The 16,356-nt window shown below is 48.8% G+C and overlaps 1 protein-coding gene across 13 annotated transcripts in view; it reads right to left on the bottom strand.

The window, feature by feature from the left end:
- The window catches only part of LOC140385700 (uncharacterized), a 661,829-nt gene that overhangs the window by 46,252 nt on the left and 599,221 nt on the right, over positions 1–16,356 (bottom strand). For 11 of the 13 annotated variants that reach the window (XM_072468125.1, XM_072468137.1, XM_072468135.1 and 8 more), the window contains one exon: positions 13,587–13,703. The exons of the other annotated variants lie outside the window; for them this stretch is intronic. In XM_072468125.1, the coding sequence (XP_072324226.1) occupies positions 13,587–13,703 (117 nt within the window). The remainder of the gene's footprint in view (positions 1–13,586; positions 13,704–16,356) is intronic. 13 annotated transcript variants of the gene reach the window in all.

The following is a 16,356-nucleotide window of genomic DNA, read 5'->3' on the forward strand; positions in this document are numbered from 1 at the left end:
TTACAGGCTGAACCTCAATTGTTTCAATTACAATAGTAGCAGATTCCATCACTAATATGGCCTCTGAACAGTTATTACATTGCCGCAAAAGCACCATCTGGATGCTTCAACTCATCCCCAACCCCCTTCCCAACACACACACACACAAAGTTGTGATGTCAAATCAGGCGAATGAGAGAAAAGGAGATAGGTCTGTCATTTTCTAGCTCTAATCTATGTGAATAACTGCAATACAAACAAACCCTATTCTTTGTAACCCTAATATTAAGTATTAAATACACCATTCAACAAAATGATTAGTGGGAAACAGCATAATTAAAGCCCGAACAGTAATTTATTTTTAAAAATTCATGGATTTTATCTCTTTTCCTCTTTTGTAGCAGGGTTTGATTGAAACAATATCCACAGGCAAAGCAGCAAATATCAGCCTCCAGTGTCTTTGTTCTCTCTGCCCAATTTATGGATAAAGAATGTTGGATAAAGAATGAATGCTCCCTTGCTGGCTCAACAATGATTGGCTAGCTGATCTTACTTGGTGTAAACCTGATGCTGCATCCTTCGGCTAGAGACAGGGCGTTGGGAAAGGACAGGAATCAAAGTATAGTACGGCACAGAAGGTTGCCATTCAGCCCACCAAGTCTGCTCTCACTAGCCCTTGCACTTTGCCCAAATTCTTCCAAGTGTCTGAAATGTTATCACTGAATCTGAATGTTATGACCAAGTCTAAGTCTGGTAGTACATTCCACACCTTAGCCATTCAAAGAACAAAGAAAAGTACAGCACAGGAACAGGTCCTTCGACCCTCCAAGTCTGCGCCGACCATGCTGCCCGTCTAAACTAAAATCTTCTACATATCCGGGGTCCGTATCCCTCTATTCCCATTCTATTCATGTATTTGTCAAGGTGCCCCTTATACGTCACTATCGTCCCTGCTTCCACCACCTCCTCCGGCAGCGAGTTCCAGGCACTCACTACCCTCTGTGTAAAAAACTTACCTCGTACATCTCTTCTAAACTTTGTCCCTCACATCTTAAACGTATGCCCCCTAGTAATTGACCCCTCTATCCTGGGAAAAAGTCTTTGACTATCCACTCTGTCTATGCCCCTCATAATTTTGTAGACCTCTATCAGGTCGCTTCTCAACCTCCTTCGTTCCAGTGAGAACAAACCAAGTTTATTCAACCTCTCCTCATAGCTAATGCCCTCCATACCAGGCAACATCCTGGTAAATCTCTTCTGCACCTTCTCTAAAGCCTCCACATCCTTCTAAAGTCTATATAGACAACATTCATTGTGTCAATGTTTTCCCTCATGTCACCTCTCATTCTTTTGGTAACCATCTTAAACTGTGTCCTTTTGGTAATTGTCTCTTCAGTCATTGGCAAGTTTTTCTTTATTTACTCTATCTAAATCCTTCACGACATTAAACACTTCTATCCCATCACTACTCGAAGGAGAGCAACCCTAGCTTCTCTAGTCTATCCGCAATAACTAATCCTTGAGACCTGGAAACAGGCCAGTAAATTTCTTCTATACCCTCTCCTATGCCTTAAATCCTGAAGTGTGATATCCAGAATTGGACTCAATACTTTTATCCAAGGCTGAACTAGTATTCTTATACAGGTTTCCTGGATTTTGTATGCTATGCCTGGGGTTTACAAGTCCAAGGCCCCATCCATCTGCATTATTAACTGCTTTGTTGGCCTGTCTTCCCATCTTCAAAGTTTTGTGCACAAACACCCCAACTGGGACTTCATACACCCCCTTTAAAATTATACCATTTAGCTTGCATTGTTTCTTATGATTCTTCATCCCAAAATATATCTCGTACTTTTATGCTTTGAATTTCATCTGCCACGTTCCCAAGGATTCCACCACTCTATGTCTTCTTGAAGTCTATTTGTATTTTCCTCGCTGTTTACTACACTTCCAGGTTTCATATCATCTGCAATGTTGAAATTATAATACACACCAAAAACATCAATGGTCTTGGTACTGAACCACATTGTTTACTTCCCTTCAATCTAGAATGCAAGAGCAAGGATGTATTCCTGAGGCTGTATAAGGCTCTGGTCAGACCCAGTTGGAGTATTATGAGCAGTTTTGGCCCCCATATCTAAGGAAGGATGTGCTGGCCTTGGAAAGGGTCCAGAGGAGTTTCACAAGAATGATCCCTGGAATGAAGACTTTGTCGTATGAGGAACGGTTGAGGACTCTGGGTCTGTACTCATTGGAGTTTCGAAGAATGAGGGGAGATCTTATAGAAACTTACAAGATATTGTGCGGCCTGAATACAGTAGACGTGGAGAGGATGTTTCCACCAGTAGGAAAAACTAGAACCAGATGGCACAATCTCAGACTAAAGGGAAGATCCTTTAAAACAGCGATGAGGAGGAATTTGTTCAGTCAGAGGGTGGTGAATCTGTGGAACTCTTTGCCGCAAAAGGCTGTGAAGGCCAAATCACTGAGTGTCTTTAAGACAGAGATAGATAGGTTCTTGATTAATAAGGGGATCAAGCGTTACAGGGAAAAGACTGGAGAATGGGGATGAGAAAAATATCAGCCATGATTGAATGGCGGAGCAGACTTGATGGGCCGAGTGGCTTAATTCTGCTCCTATGTCTTAAGGTTTTAAAATCTGATAAACAGTTCTTCACCACAATTCTGCCAATTATATATTCATACTGCTACTGCCCCTTTTTATCGTATGGGCTGCAACTTTGCTAATAAGAATAAAGTGTATGTGACACTGCACTGCACTTATCCACCTCATCACCTCATCAAAAAAGCTCAAGTTAGTCAAACAGGATTTGCCCTTAATCTGTTTTGCCTCACCTTTATTAGTCCTTATTCAAGCGCCTGTTAATTTCCCCCCGATTTGTTTTTTTGATAAGCTTCCTCACTACTGACACTAGACTGGCTGACTTCTAATTGCCAGGTTTATCCTCCCATTTTTCTGAAAAGGAGTCACAATTGGAACAATTGTGAGCAGTTTTGGGCCCCGTATTTAAGGAAGGATGTGCTGGCCTTGGAAAGAGTCCAGAGAGGTTTACAAGAATGATCCCTGGACTGAAGAACTTGTGGTATGAGGAACGGTTGAGGACTCTGGGTCTGTACTTGATGGAGTTTAGAAGGATGAGGGGGGATCTTATTGAAACTCACAGGATACTGCGAGGCCTGGATAGAGTAGGCGTGGAGAGGATGTTTCCACTTGTAGGAAAAACTAGAACCAAAGGACACAATCTCAGACTAAAGGGACGATCCTTTAAAACAGAGATGAGGAGGAATTTCTTCAGTCAGAGGGTGGTGAATCTGTGGAACTCTTTGCCGCAGAAGGCAGTGGAGGCCAAATCACTGAGTGTCTTTAAGACAGAGATAGATAGGTTCTTGATTAATAAGGGATCAGGGGTTATGGGGAGAAGGCAGGAGAATGGGGATGAGAAAATATCAGCCATGATTGAATGGCGGAGCAGACTCGATGGGCCGAGTGGTGTAATTCTGCTCCTGTGTTTTATGGTCTTATGGAATCCTCCAGTCATTTGGCAAAAGCCCCATATACAAGGAGGATTGGAAGATTGTGGTCAGCATCTTTGCAATTTCTACCCCTATTTTCCTCAGCAGTCTCGAATATATCCTATCTGGATAGGATGACTTATTCACTTTTAAGTACTGCCTCTTTATTTATTTTTATCTTATCCTATATTCCCATAACTTTTTCATTTACTATGGGCACAATTCTCTGGAAAAATTTCTAAGTGTGGTAGCGAGGGGGAATTGCCGCGAGCTTCCTGGCGCTCGACCCAGCGAGGCCAGCAACGTAATTCAATGTTAATTGGTCTGCTTAACGAGGCCTCATGGCCCTCTCGTCGCAAATGAAGACTCACCAGCTGATTCGCCAGGACTGCGCTCGCCAGCCCCCCACTAACAAGGTTTTTATTTATTTTTTAAAATATGTTTATTCAACTTTTTCCAACAAAATTTTTGTTAACAAACAAACCCCCCCATAACAAAAAGAACACAAACACCACAATCAAAAATAATAGACTACTTATACATTGGGTTTCTCCCGCATATATTAACCCCCCCTTATGACATTCAAAAGTACCCTTGGGAAACCCCCCCACCCGCCCAAATACCCCCCAAAAGAGACACCCATCCCCTCCCCCCCCCGGGTTGCTGCTGCTGCTGACCTCCTCCTAGCGCTCCGCGAGATAGTCTAGGAACGGTTGCCACCGCCTGAAGTACCCCTGCACAGACCCTCTCAAGGCAAATTTTATCCTCTCCAGCTTAATGAACCCTGCCATGTCATTCATCCAGGCTTCCACGCTGGGGGGCTTCGCATCCTTCCATATAAGCAAGATCCTCCGCCGGGCTACCAGGGACGCAAAGGCCAGGATACCGGCCTCTTTCGCCTCCTGCACTCCCGGCTCGTCCGTTACCCCAAATAGCGCCAACCCCCAACTCGGCTTGACCTGGACTTTCACCACCTTGGACATAGTCCTCGCGAAACCCCTCCAAAACCCATCCAGTGCCGGGCACGACCAGAACATGTGGACGTGATTCGCCGGGCTTCCTGAGCACCTCCCACATCTGTCCTCCACCCCAAAGAACCTACTCAACCTCGCCCTGTCATATGCGCTCTGTGAGTAACCTTGAATTGTATTAGGCTGAGCCTGGCGCAAGAGGAAGAGTTAACCCTACTCAGGGCATCAGCCCAGAGACCCTCATCAATCTCCTCCCCAAGCTCCTCCTCCCACTTGCCCTTTAGCTCCTCGACCGAAGCCTCCTCCTCCTCTTTCATCTCTTGATAGATCGCCGAAACCTTGCCTTCTCCGACCCATACACCCAAAATCACCCTGTCCTGAATCCTCTGTGCCGGGAACAACGGGAATTCCCTCACCTGCTGCCTCACAAATGCCCTCACTTGCATGTACCTGAAAGCATTTCCCGGGGGTAGCCCAAACATCTCCTCCAGCGCCCTTAGGCTCGCAAACGTCCCATCTATAAACAGGTCCCCCATTCTTCTAATCCCTGCCCGATGCCAGCTACCAAACCCCCCATCCATCCTTCCCGTGACGAACCGATGGTTCTCCCGAATCGGCGACCAAACAGAGGCTCCCACCTCGCCCCTATGCCGTCTCCACTGCCCCCAGATCTTCAACGTTGCCGCCACCACCGGACTTGTGGTGTACCTTGTCAGCGAGAGCGGCAGCGGTGCCGTCACCAGCGCCCTCAGTCTCGTGCCCCTGCAGGACGCCATCTCCAACCTCTTCCACGCCGCCCCCTCTCCCTCTATTACCCACTTACGGATCATCGCCACGTTGGCTGCCCAATAGTAGCGGCACACATTCGGCAGCGCCAGCCCTCCCTGTCCCTGCTACGCTCCAGAAACACCCTCTTTACCCTCGGGGTCTTATTTGCCCACACGAAACCCATGATGCTCCTACCTACCCGTTTAAAAAAGGCCTTGGTAACCATAATGGGAAGGCAGTGGAACACAAAGAGAAACCTCGGGAGGACCATCATTTTAACCGACTGTACCCTGCCCGCTAGCGAGAGTGGCAGCATATCCCATCTTTTGAAATCCTCCTCCATCTGCTCCACCAACCACATCAAATTGGGCTTGTGCAGGGCCCCCCAGCTCCCAGCCACCTGGATCCCCAAGTACCGAAAGTTCCTTTCCGCCCTCTTCAATGGTAGGTTGTCTATCCCCCTTCCCTGGTCCCCTGGATGCACCACAAAGAGCACACTTTTCCCTACGTTGAGATTATAGCCTGAGAAGTCCCCAAACTCCAGAATCCGCATGACCCCCACCATCCCCTCCATTGGATCTGCCACATACAGCAACAGGTCGTCCGCATACAGCGACACCCGATGTTCCTCTCCCCCTCGGACCAACCCCCTCCATTTCCTGGACTCCCTTAGTGCCATGGCCAAAGGCTCGATTGCCAATGCAAACAACAAGGGGGACAGGGGGCACCCCTGCCTCGTCCCTCGGTACAGCCGAAAGTACTCCGACCTCCGATTCGTAGCCACACTCGCCACCGGGGATCTATATAGAAGCCTGACCCAACTGATAAGCCCCTCCCCGAACCCAAACCTCCGCAACACTTTCAAAAGATACTCCCACTCCACCTGGTCGAAGGCCTTCTCCGCGTCCATAGCTGCCACTACCTCCGCCTCTCCCTCCACCGATGGCATCATAATCACGTTGAGGAGCCTCCGCACATTAGTGTTTAGCTGCCTGCCCTTTACAAATCCCGTCTGGTCCTCATGAATCACCCTAGGAACACAGTCCTCAATTCTCGTAGCCAGCACTTTTGCCAGCAACTTAGCATCCACATTGAGGAGCGAGATCGGTCTATACGACCCACATTGCAGTGGGTCCTTCTCCCGCTTCAGAATCAGCGAGATCAGCGCCCCGGACATTGTCGGGGGCAGGGTCCCCCCTCCCTTGCCTCATTTAAAGTCCTCACTAACAACGGGCGTAGCAGGTCCACATATTTCCTATAAAACTCAACCGGGAACCCATCTGGCCCCGGGGCCTTCCCCGCCTGCATGTTCCCCAATCTTTTAACCAGCTCCTCCAACCCAATTGGCACCCCTAAACCAGCCACCTCCTGCTCCTCCACCCTCGGGAACCTCAGTTGATCCAAAAATCGTTGCATCCCCTCTTCCCCCGCTGGGGGCTCAGATCTGTACAGCTCCTCATAGAAGTCCTTAAATACCTCATTTACTCTCACCGCACTCCGCACCGTATTCCCCCTGCTATCCTTAACGCCACCTATCTCCTCGCTGCCACCCTCTGACGGAGCTGGTGTGCCAGCATCCGGCTCGCCTTCTCCCCATACTCGTACGTTGCCCCCTGTGCTTTCCTCCACTGTGCCTCTGCTTTCCCTGTGGTCAACAGGTCAAACTCCGTCTGGAGGCTTCGCCGCTCCCTAAGTAGCCCCTCCTCGGGGGCCTCTGCATATCTCCTGTCCACCCTTAAGATCTCCCCCACCAACCTCTCCCTGCCTCTCTCTTCTCCCCGTGGGCCCTAATGGAGATTAACTCTCCCCTGACCACCGCCCTCAACGCCTTTCAGACTACCCCCACCTGCACCTCTCCGTTGTCATTGGCCTCCAAGTATCTCTCAATGCACCCCCGCACCCTCCCGCACACCTCCTCATCCACCAGTAATCCCACATCAAGACGCCACAGCGGGCGCTGGTCCCTCTCCTCTCCTAACTCCAGCTCCACCCAGTGCGGGGCGTGGTCTGAGATGGCTATGGCCGAATACCCCGTTCCTTCCACTTTCGGGATTAGCGCCCTACTCAACACAAAGAAATCTGTCCGGGAGTAGGCTCTATGTACATGGGAAAAGAATGAGAATTCCCTGGCCAGGGGCCTAGAAAACCTCCATGGATCCACTCCCCGCATCTGGTCCATAAACCCCCTAAGCACCTTAGCCGCAGCCGGCCTGTTCCCGTCTTGGATCTGGAGCGATCTAATGCTGGATCCAGCACCGTGTTGAAATCCCCCCCCATTATCAAACTTCCTGCCTCCAGGTCCGGAATCCGACCCAGCATGTGCTTCATAAATCCGGCATCATCCCAGTTCGGGGCATATACATTTACCAGTACCACCCACATCCCCTGCAACCTACCGCTCACCATCATGTATCGAGCTCCATTATCCACTACAATATCCTTGGCCTCAAACGACACCCGCTTCTCCACCAGTATTGCAACCCCTCTGTTCTTCACATCCAGCCCCGAATGGAATACCCATCCCTTTCTCAACCTGACCTGGTCTGCCACCTTCAAATGTGTCTCCTGAAGCATGACCACGTCTGCCTTCAGTCCCTTTAACTGCGCGAACACTCGGGCCCTCTTAACCGGTCCATTCAGGCCCCTCACATTCCAAGTTATCAGCCGGATTGGGGGGCTTCTCACCCCCCCCCCCGCCCCCCACCCCCGGCCGACTAGCCATCTCCTTTTCTAGGCCAGTCACGTGCCCGTGCCTCCCGCACCCTCCAGTCCCCCAGATGGCGGACCCCCGCCCCGACCACCTCTCCTATTTCCAGTTCCCCATTGGCCAATGCAGCAGCAACCCTATACCCCCCCTCCCCCCGCTAGATCCGTATCTAGCTCTTTTGCTCCCCCCATAACACTCCCGTAAGTCAGCTGACTCCTGCTGACCCCGGCCTCTCCCAAGATCTCAACCTCGTTCTCCAAGGCTTTCTGCCGCACCTCCCGGATCGCCGCCCCCTGGGTCCCCACTAGCTTCTCAATCTCCGCCTTCATTGGCGCCAGCATTTCTGTCTTCAGCTCCTCAAAGCAGCGTTTAAGAAACTCCTGCTGCTCCTGCGACCACTGCGCCCATGCTGCTTGGTCTCCACCCGCCGCCATTTTGCTTTTTCTCCCTCTCACTTTTCGCTGCTCCAAGATCCCTTTTTACACCGCTCCACTCCTGGTCCAATCCATACACTGTCGGGGGGACCTTGCTGTCACCTTCCCACACTGGAAGCCGTCGAACAAGTGCCGTTGAGGCCCCTCTAGAGAGCCTTAAAGTCCGTTCCCGGCGGGAGCTGCCGAACGTGCAACCTATTCAGGCATGGCCGCAACCGGAAGTCATCCCCCACTAACAAGGTTGAGCAGCAGTTAAGCTGCACTTGCTCAGCCAACCCCAGCCAGCTCGCAACAATGGCGTCGAGGAGACCGACCCCAAGGTTCGGGGATGCTGACCCGGCGAGGCTCCTTGACACGGTGGAGGCCCGTAGGGATGTCCTGTTTCCCCGAAGGTCCCGGAGAGTCAGCTACGAAGCAGCCAGTACTGCTTGGGATGAGGTGGCATTGGCTGTCAGCTCGAGAAGTGTGACCAGGTGGGCTGGCCTCCAGTGCCGGAAGAAGGTCAACGACCTACACCGGACAGCACAAGTGAGTAGACATCAAGCACCCCCCCCCCCCCACCAACGTGACCTCCAGCCCTTCCTCCACCCCTTCCCTCTTCATCCCCCCCCCATCACCCCCCAAAAAGCACTTGCTGGGGAAGCTGCTGAATGACAGGAGGACATTGGATATGGGGTGGCTCTAGTTAATTGTTTCGAAACGGGGTTTATATGGTGATAATTGGTTTCTCGCCACATTTCGCCGAGGTCCCGATTTCACCTATGGGAGCGAGCCGGTTGCATTGCAAACTGTTTGGCGCCTGGTGCGGATCTCGTTTTTGGCCTCTTCCGTTATTCACCGGCCTCATTACGCTTGAGGGAGAGCGTAACAAGGCCAGAGAATCACGCCCTATAGCTTTAGCCAAATCCTCTTACTTACTAAACATCAATGCAAAGTACCTGATGATATCTTTTATCTTCATTTCGGTTCCTAATAGTTTTCACCAGTTCTCTGACATCTCTTTTACTATTAATATGCCTATCAAAGACATTTGGGTTCCTTTTTACATTAGCCACTGACCAATTCTCATATTGTCCGATTTCCCCTTTTATTTCTGTTTTCACTTCAACTCTGAACCCTTTATATTCACCTTGATCACCTTTGTAGTACCTAGCTGACATCTATCATACACCCCTTATCCTACTCTCAACTTCTTGGTCATCCTGGGAGCTTTGCTGTTGACTGATCTCCTTTTCTGCCTGAGTAAATGTACCTCAATTTTACCGAAACTATCTCCACTTAAGGTCACACATTGCTCTTTTACATGTCTCTCTCTGCCAGCCTCTAATTTATTACGCAGATCTCCCCAGAATTTGATGAAATTCGCTCTCCTCCAGCTCAGCATTTTTGTTCTGGGGAGTTGGTTAGCACAGTTGATTGGATATCTGGTTCGTGATGTAGAGCCGTACTGGCTGAGGTTATCCTTTTCAACCTTGCCCCTTGCGTGAGTGTGGTGCCCTCACGTTAAATCACCTAGTCAGCTCTCTCTCAAAAAGGGGAGAGCAGACTTTGGTCCTCAAGGACAAAGGTGACTTTCTTCTCATTTTTAATCTAGGTTGCGCTCCTTGTCCTTCTCCCCAACTAATTAAAATCTTTGATACTATGTTCACTATTCTCAAGGCTTCCCCAACTTTGCCATTTGACCCACTGCATTCCACAGAATTCGATGCAGCAATACCTCCTTTCACATGAGAAGGAAACATTGATCAAAATAATATCCTGAAAATTCTTCAGAAATCCCTCCCTTTCTTAGCCCCACTCAATAGTGGGGCAATTAAAGTTTTGCATTATCAATACTTAATAGTCTTTTTAACCTCCCAGTAATTTCTTTGCACATTTGCTCTTCCATTTTCTTCCCATTATTTAGGAACCTATAAATTACACCAAGTAGCATAATAGCTCCTTTACGGTTTCTTACCTCCAATTAAACAGATTCTGTCCTTGGCCTCTCGAGGACCTTCTCTCTTTCTAACAATGTAATATTTTCCATAATCAAAACCGCTAAGCCACCATCACTATCTTTCCTGATGTTTTGCACCCAGGAATAGTAAGCATCCTTTTATATGACAGATCTTAGTTATTGCCATTACATCATATTTCCAGGTTGCTATTCACGCCTGCGGCAATATTAACCACACGTTGTGCATTTACAGATTGGCAAGCGCAAAGTGGAAAGCGTTGAGTGTGGGCAGGGTCAGGTTCAGCTCTTATGTCTTTCATGCAGGAATAATCTACTGATGCTTAACATTGTAGACTTGCATGTAAATAATGTTTCCAGAGGATTACTCATGAAGCTGAACACCAGGAACAAAGAAAAAAAAGTCAGTTAAGCTTTCACAGTGTTATAACAATCGTGCATCTCCAAGACTCTGTCATTAATTTGGACACATATGCCTGTATGGTTATCTTCTTCCTCAATAATTAGAGGACATCATCTCAGATGTTCACACCTCTTGTCTATTCATTGTCAGGCTTCTAAAAGTATGAAGTTGCATAGTAGAGGATGTAAAGAGGGAAACGCGATGGGAGCTATGAGGTTTAAAGAGCAAATATTGTAATTGAGTGAATTTTGTTACTATCTTTTTGCTTCAAGCCCTTTTCTATTAATCCACTCCACTCCTGCAGGTGCTGACTATTGCTGGAGTAGAGTTCCAAGAATGCTTAACACCCTCTAAAAAGCGTGAGGGGAGAGCTGGTGTGATGAGAACGTTGGCGGAGTCAGGGGGAAGGGTTGGGGGGTGAGATAGTGGGGACTGAGAGGGCTGGAGGCCAGGGAGAGCTGGAGTGGTGAGTGAGGGAGGGACGGGAGCGGGGTAGGGACGGGAGCGGGGAGGGACGGGAGCGAGGGGGAGGGACGGGAGCGAGGGGGAGGATAGGAGCGAGGGGGAGGATAGGAGCGAGGGAGGGATGGATGGGTGGGAGAGTGGGAGAGGGCAAGGGCTGGAGGATGGGAAAGAGGATAGGGCTGGAGGATGGGAGAGTGGGAGGGCTGGAGGATGGGAAAGAGGATAGGGCTGGAGGATGGGAGAGAGGGAGGGCTGGAGGATGGGAGAGAAAATAGGGCTGGAGGATGGGAGAGAGGGAGGGCTGGAGGATGGGAGAGAGGGTGGGCTGGAGGATGGGAGAGAAAATAGGGCTGGAGGATGGGAGAGGGTCAGGGCTGGAGGATGGGAGAGAGGATAGGGCTGGAGGATGGGAGAGAGGGAGGGCTGGAGGATGGGAGAGAGGGAGGGCTGGAGGATGGGAGAGAGGGAGGGCTGGAGGATGGGAGAGAGGATAGGGCTGGAGGATGGGAGAGAGGATAGGGCTGGAGGATGGGAGAGAAGACAGGGCTGGAGGATGGGAGAGAGGATAGGGCTGGAGGATGGGAGAGAGGATAGGGCTGGAGAATGGGAGAGAGGATAGGGCTGGAGAATGGGAGAGAGGATAGGGATGGAGGATGGGAGAGAGGATAGGGCTGGAGGATGGGAGAGAGGATAAGGGCTGGAGGATGGGAGAGTGGGAGGGCTGGAGGATGGGAGAGTGGGAGGGCTGGAGGATGGGAGAGAGGGAGGGCTGGAGGATGGGAGAGAGGATGGGAGAGTGGGAGGGCTGGAGGATGAGAGAGAGGATAGGGCTGGAGGATGGGAGAGAGGATAGGGCTGGAGGATGGGAGAGAGGGAGGGCTGGAGGGTGGGAGAGAGGATAGGGCTGGAGGATGGGAGAGTGGGAGGGCTGGAGGATGGGAGAGAAGGAGGGCTGGAGGATGGGAGAGAGGATAGGGCTGGAGGATGGGAGAGTGGGAGGGCTGGAGGATGGGAGAGAGGATAGGGCTGGAGGATGGGAGAGAGGGAGGGCTGGAGGATGGGAGAGTGGGAGGGCTGGAGGATGGGAGAGAGGATAGGGCTGGAGGATGGGAGAGAGGATAGGGCTGGAGGATGGGAGAGAGGATAGGGCTGGAGGATGGGAGAGTGGGAGGGCTGGAGGATGGGAGAGAGGGAGGGCTGGAGGATGGGAGAGAGGATAGGGCTGGAGGATGGGAGAGAGGATAGGGCTGGAGGATGGGAGAGAGGATAGGGCTGGAGGATGGGAGAGAGGATAGGGCTGGAGGATGGGAGAGTGGGAGGGCTGGAGGATGGGAGAGAGGGAGGGCTGGAGGATGGGAGAGAGGATAGGGCTGGAGGATGGGAGAGAGGATAAGGGCTGGAGGATGGGAGAGTGGGAGGGCTGGAGGATGGGAGAGTGGGAGGGCTGGAGGATGGGAGAGTGGGAGGGCTGGAGGATGGGAGAGAGGATAGGGCTGGAGGATGAGAGCGAGGATAGGGCTGGAGGATGAGAGCGAGGATAGGGCTGGAGGATGAGAGCGAGGATAGGGCTGGAGGATGAGAGCGAGGATAGGGCTGGAGGATGAGAGCGAGGATAGGGCTGGAGGATGAGAGCGAGGATAGGGCTGGAGGATGAGAGCGAGGATAGGGCTGGAGAATGGGAGAGAGGATAGGGCTGGAGGATGAGAGCGAGGATAGGGCTGGAGGATGAGAGCGAGGATAGGGCTGGAGGATGGGAGAGAGGATAGGGCTGGAGGATGGGAGAGAGGATAGGGCTGGAGGATGGGAGAGAGGATAGGGCTGGAGGATGGGAGAGAGGATAGGGCTGGAGGGTGGGAGAGAGGATAGGGCTGGAGGATGGGAGAGTGGGAGGGCTGGAGGATGGGAGAGAGGGAGGGCTGGAGGATGGGAGAGAGGGAGGGCTGGAGGATGGGAGAGAGAATAAGGGCTGGAGGATGGGAGAGTGGGAGGGCTGGAGGATGGGAGAGCTGGAGGATGGGAGAGAGTGAGGACTGGAGGATGGGGGAGAGGGAGGGCTGGAAGATGTGAGTGAAACGAATCAGAGGAAATGAATCAGAGAGAGAAAGAGAGGTGGAGGAAGGGAGTGAGGGTAGGTAGAAAGTGAGAATTCTTTCTACATTAAAAGTGCTACAAAAGTGCAAGTTGTTGTTGTTTGGACTATTGCATCAATGTTCACTCGACCTCCAAGAGTGAAAGTTATCATCTGCACAAGGCCGTCCTGTAAACAATCTTTTGATTGATCTTCATAGGGACCATGATGGAAATGCACAGACATTTATTCAACTCAGAAATGAATGTGAAACCAAAATTGACATTTTTATTCACTCACTTTGCCATTGGTTTGTTTTGGGCTATCTTTCATGCTTGTGGTTTTAGTTACTCGAGTGCTGGATTCAATTTTTCGGTTCAATCTTACCAGCTCAGGCCTTTTCTCTACTGGTTTAGCCTAAATGGACAACAAAAGGGATGGAGAAAAAAAACAAGTACACAGACACATGTAATGAAGAAAAATGCTAAAATGCCCTGGAATGAAATGAAATTGAATAATTAACCCAGAGTGAACATTTAAAATAAAAAAATGTATCATCACAATACAGTAGGATAATGTTTTACAGAATGTTGTACAATATTTCATTTCTTAATGGTTTGACATAATTCCAAAGTCATTTACTTACTGATGGTCCAAAACACATTTTCTCCATAGAAAATAGCACCAGGAAATAACCCAGAGTGGTCACTCTTAATTTAAGGCAAAGATTTGACTTTTCTTTCAAAATAATTATTTTCCCTAACATTTGCTTGAATTCAAGAAGGGTAGTGCTCTGAATTAAATACATACCAGCCCCTAACCCCACTGCTCAACTTTCCTCAACATTTAAGCAACTCCTCAGGTGTCAAGTTATTTGAATTGTAAGAAGACCTTTTCTTTATCCATTCCTAAAGCCTATACATTGCTATTTCGTCATTGCCAACAGAACTGTATAAGCACATGCAACAAGCAGTCACTAGGCATAGACACGGAGCAGGGTTGGCAACTAGCCAGGTCTCAACAGTCAACAGATTATATACATATATAAAGTATGTCATTTTTCTGATCCATCACCTAATAGATAGAAAGAAGCATTGCTTAATGTAGCATGAATCAAGAATAACCAGAGGATCGCAAGTCCAATTCCTGGTCTATTCTTGCTGGAGTAGCAATAAGGGTGATGCAATTGGCTCCAGGATTTCTGGGGAAATTCCCTATCCCAGTTTCTATCCATTGACCTCAACCAGAAAGTGCAGCTTGCGGACATCAAGCAAAACAGGATTGAGCTCACCTGCAATATCTCCTACAGTCAAATAGTCTACTGATATGTTCAAGCATCAAAAATCTTTCTTAGGCAAGGTATAAGGTGCTCCTAATACTCATGATCCTATACAGCAAAATATATCAATGCTTTGAGAAGGAGTAACAAGAAGCATAAAAAGCAGCTGATAGTTGGTTCAAAGATTTCTATATAAAATGAGTTTGCATATTCTCAGGGTCAAAAACGTTTCAGAGCCAGGCATAAACTTAATTTAGGGCAAGTCACAAGTTTGGTCGCTTTGGATGAAAGGTAATCAACCTGTAATGTTTTTTTGGTTTCCCTCCATTGATGCTGCCTGACCAGCTGAGTATTCTTGCATTTTCTGTTTTTATTACGAGGATGGCTGGTTTGAGAGATGGGGGAGGCAAGTGGTTCAGAAGGAGATGCAGAAGAGTTAAGCGGTAATTATTTAGAATTATAAAATATAGGGAGGGAGTTTTATTCCACATCTACAGAAAATGCTGGAAAAATTCAGCAAGTCTGGCAGCATGTGTAGTGAGACAGGGTTAATGTTTCGAATCCAATGTAGGTGTTAATAGCAGAAAAAGAGGTCAGCTCTGTCTGAAAGCAAAATACACGAGAACAAGATGCAAACTGGCACTTGGAAAATAAAATAAATCTGTTTTCATTGGAAAAATGGCTGAGGGGGAACTTGATAGAGGTATTCAAGATACTGAGTATTATGGACAGGGTGAATAGTGTGAAACTGTTACCTCTCAAGGGTATATCAAGAACTAGAGGGTACAGATTCAAAATAATGGACAACGGGAGTAAAAGTAATGTGACGTTGTCACCCAGAGGATGGTTGGAGTCTGGAACGAACTAGTGGAGGAAGGGTTGATCAAGATATTCAAAAGGGAACAGGATTGCTATCTGAAAAGAATGTGCAAGGTTACAGGAATAATGCAGGGAAGTGTGATTAAGTAGAATACTCTTCCAGCGAGCCAGTGCTGACTCGATGGGTTGAATGGCCTCCTACAGCAGTGTGAAGATTCTGTGACGAATCTAATTCTCTTTTGAACGCACTATTAAATATGCTTCTATCACACTTTAGGTATGCATTCCAGATCACAGCAACTTAGTGTAAATTATTTCTTCCTGTTGTGTCTGGTTCTTTTGCAATTACCTTAACTTTATACCCACTGTTTAGCAACCGTTTTGCCAGTGGAAACAGTTTATTCTCATACACTTTATCAAAACCATTGATTTTCAGCACCTTTGTCAAATATACCTTTGTCAAATCACCTCTAAACCACCTCTGCTCTCAGGAAAATATAATCAGCTTCTCAAATCTTCCACATAATTGAAGTCTCTCATTTTAATAATTTTCTTCTGCATTTGAAGAAATGTTTTCTCACCCAGAGGGTGGTGTGAGTCTGCAATGCACTGCCTGGGAGGGTAGGAGAGGCAGGGAATATCACAGCCTTTAAAAAGTGCACGGATGAGCACTTGAAATGAAATAACATTCAAGGCTATGGGCCAAGTGCTGGAAAGTGGAATTAATGTAGACTTAATGTAATTTTGACAGTGCAGACCTGATGGACTGAATGGCCTATTCTGTACTGTATGACTATGGCAACTCCTCTGAGGCCATCCAGTGCCAAGAATCAAACAAAATACTCAGACCTAACCAATATTTTATAAAGGTTAGTGTAAGGACCTTGGGGCAGCACGGTAGCCTTGTGGATAGCACAATTGCTTCACAGCTCCAGGGTCCCAGGTTCGATTCCGGATTGGGTCACTGTCTGT

This window comes from Scyliorhinus torazame, chromosome 11, assembly GCF_047496885.1.
Source record: "Scyliorhinus torazame isolate Kashiwa2021f chromosome 11, sScyTor2.1, whole genome shotgun sequence".
NCBI lineage: Eukaryota > Metazoa > Chordata > Chondrichthyes > Carcharhiniformes > Scyliorhinidae > Scyliorhinus > Scyliorhinus torazame.